Source organism: Sturnus vulgaris, chromosome 18, assembly GCF_052056855.1.
Source record: "Sturnus vulgaris isolate bStuVul1 chromosome 18, bStuVul1.hap1, whole genome shotgun sequence".
In the NCBI taxonomy this organism is placed as follows: Eukaryota; Metazoa; Chordata; class Aves; order Passeriformes; family Sturnidae; genus Sturnus; species Sturnus vulgaris.
In genome coordinates this window covers 12,152,353-12,166,752 of record NC_142260.1, presented here as the reverse complement: position 1 = coordinate 12,166,752, position 14,400 = coordinate 12,152,353, and the positions used below count along the sequence as shown (strand labels likewise).

The following is a 14,400-nucleotide window of genomic DNA, read 5'->3' as shown; positions in this document are numbered from 1 at the left end:
AATTTACATTTTCTAGAGAGATGACTTATAGCCAGCCTTCCCAGTACTCTGGCAATTACTTCTTAGAAACCCCTGACAGGCTGAAACCTCCAGAATCACATCTGTTATTCTTGGTTTGATCCCTCTTTTTTAAATTAAAACCAGTAGCTTTATCAGCAAATGAGAATTTTTTTTTCCCCTCTGGAAATACTTATAAAACTGCACATAAATTGAACATGCCAACTTATCTCATGTTAGGGTTGGCACACCTTCTGGGTTAATGACCAGTGTTCCATTTCTGTGACAGAACTAATTGGGGTAAGGAGGCCATAAATACACACAAAACCCCACAAATTCTCTTCCTCTGGGGTAATCTGAAGATTTATAGGAATAGAGAAAGATGTGATTGGAGGGGAGAGAGTATAAAAATTTAAGAAGTGGTAAAATGCTTGTCTTATCATTCTGCCTCAGTTTCCAGGCACAGAACAAAATTAGAGCAGATTTTTCTATTATCTGATGGGACTTTTCCTTCCTCTGAAAGAAAGGGTAAAATACAAAAAACTAGTAAATTTTCACATTTTCTAGAAACAGTAATTACTAAAAAAAAAAAAAAGGGTGGGGGGGAGAGAAAAAATGCAGGGAAAATACCACATCTCTGCTCTCAACACAGACTGGCTGATTGAGCAAAAACACTGCATTGAAAATGGTAGCCTCAACTCCACACCAACACTTGCTCAAAACATGATCTGACAACAATTTTTCACAGCTAAACTCAAATGAAGCAAAGTTCAAGAGAGAGAAGCCTGCACTTGGTTCGAGCTCAGTGTCAGTTCCTGACAATCTGGCTTCATTTATCATGCATCACTAATGGGAAAAATCCAGTTATCAATGGATTATAGGAAAGATTAATTCAGGTTTGCCTTCCATGACTAGGTCAGGATACATATGCCAGTCACTTTTTACAGCTAAGACAACTCAGTGCCTCGATGTGATGTCCCTTAATATCCCAGAACAAACATTCTAAATCCATGTGTACACCTGCAAATTGAAAGAACTTCTAAATGCAGCTGGAGACAAAAGGATGACAGATTTCCATTATAGATTTGGGATGGAAGAGAAAAAAGAGCATGATATATTGCCAGTACAAATAAAGGTAAATGTAACAGTGCATCACACGGTTCTCCCTTGCAGAACACCAAACTCACTCTCCTCCAGACTTGGATTCTGTGTTCTCCAGGAGCTGAGTTCAGGTAAATCTGATCCAAATAAATTTGGAAATATGGCTGCACTTCCTCATGACTGGGTGCCTGCAGAGGCCCTCCAAGTCTGATGCAAACCTACAGAAGCAGCTGAGCACCAGCTCAGCCTTAGAGCAAACCTTGCTCAGCTCCTCACCCTGCAGGCACCTCAAACCCACCTCACCAGCCAAGCCCTTATGGGCCCTGCCTTCTGTGCTGCTAGTACAAAAAAAATTACTTTGAAATGTCTTGAGGAGACGATTCCTAACCTGAATTAAGATCATCTTTCCCAATTTGCTGATATTGCAGGATTTAGAGCATTACTTTTTTTTTTTAAGCTAAGCAACGTCAGGCTGATTTAAACTAGTAGCTAAAGGCTATGACTTAAATTAAAAGATTAGTAGCTCAAGTCAAGAATGTGAGATACAGAGCTAGATCACAGTTTTCTAGCCAGCACTAATGCATACAATATGACCAGGAAAAAGCATTGTCAGAAGCATCAACGTGTGGTGTCACACTAATCACCAAGGTCTGCAGGCCAAGACAACAAAGCTGAGATAAAGGGGAAAAATTCCTAGTGCAGGTATGGGCTTGTCCCATTTCCTGGTTCAACCCCTGTCATCCCTCCTTCCTCTCCTACTTTCACCTTTAAAGCAAGCCTGACATCGAAAATAAGTTGTAAGCTTATAATAAGCCCTTCTTATAGGTGTGCATAAATTAGCACTCAGTACTTCTGCTGACAATCGAGAATGCCAAGCAACAGAATGATTATCACCATCACTCAAGTTCAGGTCTCTGGAAAAGCCTGAAAGGATTGTGGCTGTTCTTAGCACTAGAATTTAGAACAAGTGCTACTCAAGGCTCCACAGAAAGATGTCAGGAATCACAATTAAATGACATGTAGAAAAAACAAGGAAGAATCTCCTTAGCACAAAACTGGCCAGCAATCTTTCCTGCATGACATGCTTGACACATGGGTGGAATGAGATCAAAACTGGTTTGAAATTTTGTAATCAGAATTTTACAAGCAAAAGAAAACAATGCTTAGAACTGATAAAAATAAGGCTTAAAGCACCTGCTGCCTTGTGCCCTTATGCTGTGTGGGTGTTAAATGCCACCACTCTAATCTATTAGCACAGCAGATATAAATAGCTCAATGGTATAGCATGTAATAGAGTTTCCCTAATACATCCCAAAATGCCACCACAGTTAATCCACAAGCACAGGGCCGGTATTGACTACCCAGTTTAAGTGCATTCACCAGGCAGAATAGACATAGTTACAGTTCTTTTTGTCTTATTTCACACACGTGGCTAAACAGAGATTATCTATCCAAAAGGAAAAGGGGAAAAAAATAAAAGGAAAACAACTGTTTCAGAATAAATACAGCTAGGGCTGATACTGTTCTGCAGGGCAATGCAACAAAGCAGCTTCATGCACATTCAACAGGAATGATTCCTGCTGTGGTTCAAGTAATAAAGAGCAAAGAAAGTTTAAATTGAGACTTACCACGGGGCACCATATATTCGGAATCCTTTAACTGTTACCTCTGAATCTTGTAAGTAAATACTATTTGTCAGGAGTGACTGAACATTGTCAAAGTCCTCTGGTTTCAATTTGGACACAGAGGGAAAGCGGTAGTAATCTTGTTTAACAAGGTCTGCCATGAATTCCTTATCAAATGTCAGTTCATGATTCCCAGCAATCACTATTTTATATTCATATGGTAGGTTTCCTGAAATAACAAAAAAGAGGACTTAATTAGCACATTTCCTCCCACACCAGTGACACTGGCACAACAAGCAGACAGCTAGCAGTGGCAGAGTGGAGCACCCCAGAGCATCTCCATGCTGGGCACAGGGCACTGGTGCTGCTCCTCACAACGGACAGCCCACAGAGCCATGTCACAGCCTGTGCTGCAGAGCCCAACAACACCAGCTGGCAGGAAACAAACCTGCTCCAAAGGTGGCAGAAAGCACCACTGCTGGATTATTCACCAGCAGGGGACAATGAGGGCAGAGCCTGCAGCCCCCAGGTGTGACCTGCAGTGAGGACCCTGGGTGTGTGAGCAGGCAGGTGACCAGAGACTGCAGAATGCCTCCAACTGTGTCCTGAGAGCACCAGAGCAGACAGCTGGGGCTCTTGGTCTTTAAATCATGGCGCTATGTGCATTAATTTGTATTCCAGTGGCATTTATTCAAGACCTAGTCTATTCCCCAAAGCTTCAAATTCATTTGCAACATACTTTTATATTATTATTATTATTGTTATTATGTTCATGGCAGTATCTCATTTCTTGTAAAAAGCACACAAGTAGAAGCAACCACAAAAACTCAGCCAAATACTAGGAAAAAGAAAAATCTGGTTAATTCATTTACCATCAGAGTCAGAAGTAAAGAATTACATGTTTGCTCCCCTCAATTCAGGGGAATTAATACCATTGTTTGGAAGGAGGCATGGATCATGCTCACTGAGCCAGATTTTTGGAGTTCAGAACAGATTTTCAAGCACTTGGTACCAGCAATCAGTGCCAGATCCTCCAAATAAACATACTGGGTGCTGAGCTCCCTTAAAAATACAGTCCCATAGTGTGGTGTCTTCACAGAAGTTAGGCTCTTTTACAAAATCTGTCCCACTGTGACTTGCCAAAAATCACACGTAAGATTGCATCAGAGCTAACTGCTACTGCCTTCACAATAATCATGATTCCTTAGTCTCATACCTTATCCTTCATTTGGGAGTTTATTACTAATAATCATTTAGAAATGGTTGGGTTTGCTGTGGGCATTTTTGTGCAGTTTGTTTTTTTTTTCCATGAAGTCAGCAAAATGTATGTAGAAATCTGTGGGTTCGTCTTCCAGTTCTGGAACTCACAACATTTGTCCCAGGGAAGACAGAATCAGATGTTATACATTTCTTGTGAGAACAGTTCTCCTAAATAGAAATGGCTTTGCTAGTTTAAAACTTGTCTTTCAACTTTTGAAACTGTTTGGCTTCTTTTTTAAAGTAAGTTTCAGAGTAAAGCTGTGAGTATATATAACAAGATTAACTTTTCCCTCTAAATAAGACTTACAGGACATCCAGTCAAACCCCTCTGCTTTTTCAATATTTACAGCACAGAAACAGGAATTACGTAAGTATGTATGCAAACATCATCTTTGCAAAATTAGTTAATTCTGAATAGAAACCCAAAAAGCTACAAATGCCTTGAAAAAAACTAAGCAGACTATGTTTTTCATAGACACCTCACATCAGAACAAAATACAGCTTGTACATATTCATAACTCTCTGTGGTGCTGCATTAGAATAAAACCTTGGGAGATGCAATAAATGCTCCTCTGCAGTTTTTGATTCACTCCTTTCCCACTTTCCTCCCCTTCCCCACCTCTACTACGTGCTGCTCTGCAATGCATTTTTATTTAAAAACTCTGTGTGGCATGTACCTACAATTCCTGCTCTCTGTGACTCCTGAGCACAAGATAAAATTGCTATTTTCTCTTCTCCCGGGAAACATAAAAGATATCACCAACATGAAATTTGATACATTTGTCATAACCATCAATCCCCCAAAACAAGCTAGGTGTAATAATATTCTCAGAGAAGTGGGATGGAGATGTTAAGGTTTCTTCTAAGTTACCAATATTTGCCTGTTTTAACACAGAAAACTCTCACTTGATACATGTTCAAGCTTTACACTTCCATTTATTTTGATAGACTTGAAAACCAGCATGTTTTGCTGATATTATGCCCAATTAAGCCTGGAACATTTTGCTCAATATTTTTTTATCTTGACATTTTAAAAATAAGGGCTTACTTTGAAGACACACAGGACATGCAAAGACAAACGAATGGTGACATCAGTAATTATTACAACATAGAAATGTAACATTATACATGTTGCATAAGCACCTGAAATCTGCAGGGGAAACCCAGAGAGTATTTCTTGCAATTGGTGTGAAGACAGCTGTTGGTATTTTTAGGACTGAGGAGATGCTCCACTTGTTCATTCCTTGAGAGGAGGCACTGGGGAGCCAGGGGGAACTGGCAGTGAGCAGCCTCTCTCCAGGGCTGCCAGGGAGCCCAGGACACGGCCATGGCCCCACCAACACAAAGTAAGGAGCAACAGCAGCAGTGAAGCCCTGGAGGAGAGCACCCACAGCGTCCCAGGGTCAGCAGCAGCCACTCTGAGCTTGGTCAGTGGTGCTGCACCAGTGCTGGCTGCAGGTGGGACAGTCCCCAGGCTGCAGGTGTCACAGTCCCAGGTGTCACAGTCCCCAGGCTGCAGGTGTCACAGCCCCCAGGCTGCAGGTGTCACAGTCCCAGGTGTCACAGTCCCCAGGCTGCAGGTAGGACAGTCCCCAGGCTGCAGGTGTCACAGTCCCAGGTGTCACAGTCCCCAGGCTGCAGGTAGGACAGTCCCCAGGCTGCAGGTGTCACAGTCCCAGGTGTCACAGCCCCCAGGGCAGGCTCCCCTGCTCCAGCAGCCAGCCCACGAGTCCTGGGCTCTGTATTTGTGCCAGTGCAGTACTGGCATGGCCTTGCTCCCCACCCAGGACATCACCAGTCACTTCTGGTTCTCGTTCTCTGGTGCTGGCCCTGAGCAGCACCACCCCTCAAAAGGCAAACACATCAAAAGCCAGGGCAGCAGCAAGAGGAAGTCCCATTCAATTCTTCCCTGAGGAAAGACTATATAGTACTAATCACAGTAATAAATTACCTGCTATCAGATCAGCTATTTATTCATCATATTCTGGTTTTTCCTTCTTGAAAGGCCCAGTGGCACTGTGCAACATCCACTCTCTCTAATTTCTGAAATATTTTGGAGTGTTTTCTTTTGGCAGACCTGCCCTTTGTCTATAATCTTGACCTTGTGTTTAATATGGAAACATAAACAGTCATCTTCAAAAATCTCCTACTCCATGGTAATTTAGTTTTATCTTGACCAGATTAATCTCTGTGTATCTGTATCAGTGCTGCCTGTACAGCACAACACACAGGTTGAAAGGCTTTTCCTCATTTTCCTTCAGTAAATCTTTGTTAGCACTTGGTCTTTATTAATCTGATTTCCTAATTATCAAAACTTCCATTATGTACCAGTAGCATCATTCATTGTAATTTATACTGTGGCTCTGGAAAAAAAAATAGAGGAATCCTTTCCCAAACCAGAAAAAGCGTGATCTGCTTGCTGGGCTGAGCACTTCAGAAACCCCAATTATTAACTCACAGCATAATAACTGAGTTTATTTAAAATACTTAAATTCCTAACAGATGAGATCAAAAGGCTAAAATTACAACTACCAAAAATGACCAGGGCACTAAGTCTGTGAAGCAGGCACTTATACTGGAGCATTTGAAACCCATATTTATGTGTATGTACACACACACACACACACACACACGGGGTGTGCATATGAGTATCTTCAAAATATATCTCTTTTTTTTTGCTATAATGCTTTTCAATATCTACTCTCACCAGTACAAGCAAGGACACAATGTAATCATTGATCAAGAAAATACTGCAATTAGACAAGTTGTTCTCTTCTGGAAGCCAAAAGGTCAATACCACTCTTGCTTAAATAAAGGCAACAATGGTTATTTCTGAATGACTTGTAAAAATTGAATTGTTTACAGTAAATGCATTAATCTGGGAGTCTCAGAAAATTTCTCTGGCTTCTGGTCTAGCAAGTCAACAACCCTCAAGCTACAGTCCAAGCACTTTTATCCCCCAAGGGTTCATCTTTACTCCTGTGCCATGACACCCTCCTGCCAACACAAGGATTTGGTGGGTGCAGAGCACAGTGATCAGGGCACTGATCCAGAGGAAAACTGATGTAGCAAAAAAGGAGTGGGGGGTCTGTGAATGCTGCCAAGGCAAAACTGCTATTGCTGGCTGCAACCACTTACACCACTCCAAGTGCCAGCTGAACAACAGACTGACTTTAAATGGATCTGTTACATGGGACAAGGGAGGAAGCTTGGGGGTCAGGGGTTTATGGGTTTTTTTAACCCACATAAGTAGTTGTTTCAGTGGGGTTTTTTAAGTTCACCTTAAGCACTTGGATCCTAGGAAGCCTTAATCTGTTGAACAACCATTCCCATTTTAATAACATGCTTCATATGAGTACAATTTAGTCACACAACCCAAGTTCTATAGAGCTGCCAGACATGAAAAGGAGTCTGCCTGGCAGTGAACGTTAACTGCTGAGTCCCTATAAAAATAGAAAATCACATTATTTTTCGACTACTGTTACCTGCAAACCCCACAGGGAAGTAGAGGAATAAGAAATAAGGTAATACTAGCTGTCTATATAGTGGTAGAACCCTGTATTTACACACAAATGATATGCAAGTGCTTTTGATGCAAAGCTCTGAATATGCATATGCATGCATTAACTATTCAAACCACACAACACTTCCATGAAACATGAAGCTTTCCTTCATGCCTGTTTCATAGCCTCATAAACCCTTTGGCCATATGCTGAGAAATAGGCTGAGAAGCCTTGATGTATAAATCTTAGTCCCCTCATAAAGAGGGAAAGCTGTATAAGAGAGAGATGTGCGTGCAAGTGAATCATCTCAAATTTATGGTATATTGTTTATGCCCCAAAAGTACAAAACTGGTCATGGTGCACCCCCTATAACCAACCCCATACACATCCAGGGATAAACACAGAAGGAGCAGATTTTGGTTTGCTCCTACAGACTTCCAGTCCCCACGGCTGCTGCTGCTGAGGGCAACCAGCACAGCCCACCACTGGCCAGCAGCTCTGCAACTCTTCCTAAGCAGGTTTCTCATGGAAAGCCCTTGGCATCACAGGGCCACGGTCACTCTGTCTTCCCAGCATTTACAGCACAGTCACAGCACACAGAGGCTCCTTTCAGCTTTTTAAAACAAAGAATATCTCAAAGGCTGCTGTTTCTCCTTCAGCAGCAGCAGTGAGTTAGACTGTTTAAGTACAGTTATACAGAGATTCCACGGGATAAGCTGTACCCATCCCACCAACAACCCACTTCAGGTACCAAGATCCAAAACTGGGTAGGAAAAACATCTTTTCTAAGATAAGACTGACCAACTGACTATGAAAACATTTTGGCTGTTTTAGTCAAGTCAGCCTTCACAAATGTCCTCAACAGAACAGCTCAAACTGGTATCAACCAACACATTGGCTTAAAACACAGCCCATGAATTTCTGTGCAGTTTAACTCCCTGTGTCTGTAGAACCTACAGGATGAAACAATTAAAAAAAAAAAAAAAAAAAAAAGGCAGCGAATAAGAAACAGAACATGCACAAAAACAGAGCATGCTAATAAAACAGTACAAAAAACTGAAGTACAAGATCTCTCAAAATCTTTCCAGTGAAAAGTATTCCATCATCAGTTCAGATGCCTCTTTTATTTTTTTTTCCCCCTCCAGTTCTGGAGAAGAAAAAATAAAGGCAAAACACACACGGGCAACAGAGCAAGAAGAGAGGATGAATGAAAACGTAACTGTTTTGCCTTTATGCAAAGAAAACATCAGATCGCAGCACAGGGAGAAGCAAAGGCTGAGACCCTTGAATTCCTGCGATAAATCCAAAGCTTGTACATTAAAGCTCCCCTTTGTTGAAAACACTGTTAGACACAACAAAACAGAAGTGTTAGGTAAGTGCAAGCTCTGCCTCTGACCTTTCCCTCTGTCACCGTCAGGCTTCATTAATTTTCACAAGGCCTGACAGCTCCAGCGTTAATACTCACACTTGCGGATCGAGCCACACAGCAGGTTCAGAGTCTGCTGCCTTCTCCTCTGAAACTCATGCATTAGGATTTCTTCCATGCTGGCAATGGAAAACCAAGTCTAAGAAACATTAAACACAAAAAACTACGTTACAATAATGCCGAGGCTGAGCCATAAACCCATGAAAGCAAGGAAGCGGGGAGGGAATGTGACTGGGCTCGGGACACACGGCCCTGGCCAGGGACCACAGCTGCTGCTCCACCTGCACGGAGCTCTGACGCTGCCCAGCATCAAATGTTTCCACTCGTCCTCTCTTCCACAAGGGAATGCAGTGGCTTCTGCACAGCCCTGGGCCACACCGTGCCCAGGTGAGCACGAAGCCCGTGGCAGGGCCAGGTGTGCTGCAGAACCTACTCGGCCACAGCTCTGGTTTAACCACACGCTGGCACGGGTGACAATTCCTTGCTTTTATGTTTTTATACCTCAACCATAACATTATTCTAATGTAACTGTTTGTGATTAATATCTTCCTCCTGTCTGTTGAAATGAAAAGGGTAGCAGCACATAAGTGACAAGCTTTTGTTTCCCTTCAGTGTTCTGTGGCTCCCTGAGCATTATTCTGACATAACTTGTCCTGGGTTTTGATTTCCAGCTTGTTTTGAACTTCACTGGGCTACTCTTATTGAAACACTTGAACACTTGGTTTTTTTTAACATAAAAATCTTCACTAAAGTTTTAACAATTAATATACAACATTTCTTTGTTTTGAAACAGAATCTGAAGTTTTTTGTTCAGTCTAACCTCAAAAGCAAAAAAAAAAAAAAAAAAAAAAGAAAAAAGGCCTCCAGATTTTGCAGCTCACAGCACTGCCAACTTACTTTAGGTGTAAAAAGTCCCCCCAAATTGACTTTAAAATTATGAAATCTGAAACGCAAGCAGCACAGATTGCTTGCTAGTGCAAGGCTTTCTTTTCAGGCTTTTAATTATGCAACCTAAAAGATAGAGCTTTCAAGAGGAAAAAAAAAAATCACTTAACTTAAAATCAAAGGAACAGGCAGCTGTTAAATTTCTCTTTAAATTTAGCAAATTCTGAGACACCACCCTACCTGGAAATCTCAATAGCTTTGTCTGTCCCTTTTCATTTTCACAAGAGCTTTTGGCATTAATGGTACATCCTGCTCCTCTCCTCTTTCCCATAGCAAAATAATACCTGCAGGACTCCCAGGTCTGTGCTGGTGCTGTGTGCCCCTTCTAAGGGATCCTTTAAGGGAAATGGTTCTCACTTTGAAAATTAGAAGAGATTTTCAGGTGAGAACACCTTTTGTCTGGCAGAGCTGAAGGGTGCTTCCCTGAACAGAATTACCCTATATTTATCCTATATTTACAGTAACACAGACACTTGCACCAACCCCCTGCAGTTCAGGGTCTGTAGTGCATGTGGACTGTACACACACAGAAACACATTCTGGTTTTGTCCAACAGAACTTCAGATTTTTCTCTTGCAATCAGGACCCTCATGTAGCAGGGCTGACAAACTTTAGACCAATTTCAGCACATCGTGTGGTTTCAAATGGCTGCGACCTTGAACTCCAAATACTAAGGCTGAGAGCAGGAACTTCAAGCTCTGCCTTCACAGTGCCAGCAGGGCTAAGTAGAAATGTCCTTCTTGGACTTAATTGGGACTTAATTGAAAAGAAACATTTTTGGTTGCTATTACATTAGGCTAAAACATAAAAATGAACTCTAATACTATCTAAATCTAATAAGAGAAAGGCATCTCTCTTTCAAAATTTTCAAAGCCTTCTCTCTAAATGCATCACAGATCAATTTACATGGTACTTTTGCCAATAAGCAAAACAAAATCAGAGGTTCCAATTGGCTTAACTCATATTGGAAAGCGCGAAAGCAAACGCTAGAAAATGCAATTACTGCAAACAAACTCCATTTTCTCCACTCAGGAGGGAATTTCAGAGAACATTTTATTGCCCTCAAATAATATTTCTAAAGGCATCAATACACAATTCTATTTTCTTTTCGGAGCCCCCCACACTATATAACCTAATCCTCCATAAAGAAATTCACCAGATTTTGAAATAATATATTGGTTGTTGATATTACCTTGTGCACACACATACTGTATCAATTTAAATTCTTTTTCTCCATGAATCTTAAGAATATAAAAAACCAACTTCCACTGCCTGACACAAACAGGTCTGGACCTATTTCCCATAACACACCCTTTATCTCTGTAATCTACAATTCCAATTAAGTCTTTTTTTTCCTCCCCTAAAATAAATGGATAAAAGTCACCAAAAAGGAGGTCATCTTGAGAAACAATTAAACAGAAAGTAATTAAGCCAATCATAATTATCACAGACAACGTCTTGGTATTTTAATGTACATGGATTTTCACACTGCAAAAGGCCAGGGAAAGCTAAGGACAAGATCTTCCTGAAAAACTGAAATCTTTATTTAAAAGAGAAACAAGGTTTGACATCAATTCTTCTCTACTTATTGAACAAAATGAGAATTATGAGTGCAGGACCCAGATCCAGATTCTTCTACCTTATTGACAGAGAGCTTTAAACAAGCAGCAGAACTTCCTTTTCTGCCCACAGGACTGACCAACACACACACACACACACACCATCCCTGTCACAACCCTCCCAGTGTCTACCCACCTCTCGTAATGGGAACAATAAATACACCAACCAGGGAAACACAGGACTGCCAAAACATGTTCCTGTTTCCCAAGTCTTTGAGCTAGTTCCCATTATTTGTTTTCTCATTTTTAGAAGAAAGTCTCTGATACTTTTGCAAATGCCCAAAGCAGTAGAAAATCACCTTCCTCTGTCTTGTGGCCTGGCAGAGCCCAGTCAGTATTTCTGACAAAAATCCCATCAAATATCTCCTTTTTTCTGTATCCCAGGAAGGCATTCAGAGCATTTCTTATGAAGAGAAATATCTCAAAATACACAAACAAAAAGCTCCTAAGAACTATTTTCTTTATCTTATATTCTATTATATTATGATACATTCTATTCTACATAAATCTTGATTTTATACCTGGAACTGAAACCTCTCCTTTAAAATTATGATTTTTGAGTATATTGTTGGTAAACTACAAAACATACTGGGGCTCATAATTAACCAACTATCAGTACCAGTGTTATGTGGATAAATATCCATAATGATAAGAGGAAAGATGAAAGCAGGGATAGCAAGAATAATCACAAGGAAAATAAAGAGAAGGAATAAGATAAAATGTTTTTTAAATATCCCAAAGGCTTTAAAAGCATGAACTACTGCCTAAAAGCAGGAGGACAGCTTTCTAATAACTGAGAATGTAACATTCTCCAGTGTGCTAAAGCAATTAGCTGCTTTTGAGATTTTACCCTGTGATCAGGGCTTGTGCTTTTATTTGTAAACATTAAAGTATAAGAAGCAAGTTTGATATTCAAAGGTAGTTTTAAACATATTTTCACATGGCAGTGCTGATGCTTGTTGGGAATTGTTTCTTCCTTTTCTAAGCTGGAAGGGCAGAAATCAAAAGCTTGAGCTAAACTCCACTTCTAGGGTCCAATATCCAAGTGAGAGCATGGACAGCACTGTGCTCCAGAACCACCTCCATGGTCCTTCCCTGAACACCAAAAGAAAGTGCACACAGAATGCAAACAGAAATTACAGCCCACTGAAATATTCAGGCAGGGCTTTAGGAACCTCCAGCATTATTTTCTGAACCCTCTGTTTAAATTTATTATTTTAAATAAAACGAAACATTCCATTATAGTCTTTCAAGATGAACTAGGATACCAGGAATCTCCTGAGCCCCATAAGGAAATTCCTTTTAATAACCCAGCTCACAGAGAGGTTTCTTAGCTACTCAGAGAGACAACCAAATCACTCCAGCTGTATCATGTTATTGCAAAGAACTGAATTCCTCTTATGCAGGGTTTTTTCCTGGCCATCCAGAATTCCCTGAGCAGGAGGGCACAGATCCCTTCCTCCTGAGTTTAAGCACAGGGACAAATATTAAACACTAAAAGGAGAGAGAGAAGGAAGCTTGAAGCCTGATAAAGGTTTAGAGTGGTAACTATGGACATTGGCATCAGTGATTTCTGAGTTCTGTCTCACCCCTGCTACTGTTTCTTGCCACCTTCTCTTTTCTACTGGCTTTGCAGAATTTCAATTACCAGTTTATTAGTTGTAATTTATATTACAGCATCCCAGGACCTCACAACAGACAGTTAAAATTCAGACTGAAGTTGTTTTAGGAATCCAAATCTTTGAAATTCATTGCAGAAAACTATGTGCTGAAATACCTCCTAATTGTCCTTCTAAAAGCAGAACAAAATAGAAAAATTAAAACCAGTGTATGTAATGTAAACTCTGTTCTGCAATAGAGAGTTTGCATGCTTTTGGGACAGAATTTAGGTAAAATTCTTGATCTTTCCTGCCCTTGTTACAAGGAGATAGGCCCTCTATTGCTGCCATCTCTGCTCTTCAATAAGGATAATTGTAAGGCACTAACCTAGGAGTGAGATGTTTTTAAATCAAGATAAAGGAATGAGTGAGATTTACAGTACTTATTGTCGGGCATTTGAATTTATAGCAACATTTCCACAAGGTGCTTGAAAATCTGTGTGATGCAGCATCTGTAAACTTTAGTGCAGAGAAGGACACTGAGAATTCTGGTCCACAAGTAAATATTTATCTGCATTTAAATGCTATGGTAAATTGTTGCAGCATGCAATTTTTCACCTAGTGTGCTTTCTGCAGAGTAGGGTCGCTTTTGACTTGCTCATTTTAGCCATTTTTTCTAGCCTTTAAAACAAAAATGGGATGAGAAACTTACTATAGAGAGCCACGATATGCAGACTAAGTTTTGGCAAATAATGTGACAACTACAGTTCATCAGAGCCAGTCACGAGGACAAAGCACTCAGCAGCTATTTCAGCCACTCAAGACAAAGGTAACAATTTATTCCTTATTTATTCTCCTTTCTGCTGCGGTTTTGCCCTGTCACCTGGCAGGCAGGCAGCATTGTTTTCCCTGTCTCAGGGAAGCAGTGCTTTAGGAACAGCTGCACTGCTGTTGGAGCTGTGCACACTCCGGGAGCTCACTCAGGGCCAGAGCCCTTCCAGCTCCAGAGCAGAGGCTTTTCCCTGTCCCTGTCCCTGTCCTGCCTGGTGCCCACCACAGCAGGGCATCCCCTCCTGCCCTTCCCACTGCCGCTGCTGGCCCAGGATTGTCATCCACAGCAAGGACACAGCACATGGGGAGTGCCTTTCTGGACAGTGTGCATACTTCACCTGGGGTTTTGGGAGGGGACATCAGTCCAGGACCTCTGCTCTCAGGACCACAGGTGTGGCTACAGCTGCTTTATTTTATTCTCACAAACCACTGAAACTTGCAGCAGGGACAGAGGAGAGCAGAAGGAGCAAATTCCTTCCCTGCCATGCTCAGGAG

The 14,400-nt window shown here is 41.2% G+C and overlaps 1 protein-coding gene across 3 annotated transcripts in view; it reads right to left on the bottom strand.

Annotated features, from left to right (window-relative positions):
* MPPED2 (metallophosphoesterase domain containing 2) overlaps positions 1–14,400 on the bottom strand; it is a 103,927-nt gene that overhangs the window by 44,864 nt on the left and 44,663 nt on the right. For all 3 annotated transcript variants that reach the window (XM_014884593.2, XM_088175261.1, XM_088175262.1), the window contains exon 4: positions 2,727–2,952. In XM_014884593.2, the coding sequence (XP_014740079.1) occupies positions 2,727–2,952 (226 nt within the window). The remainder of the gene's footprint in view (positions 1–2,726; positions 2,953–14,400) is intronic.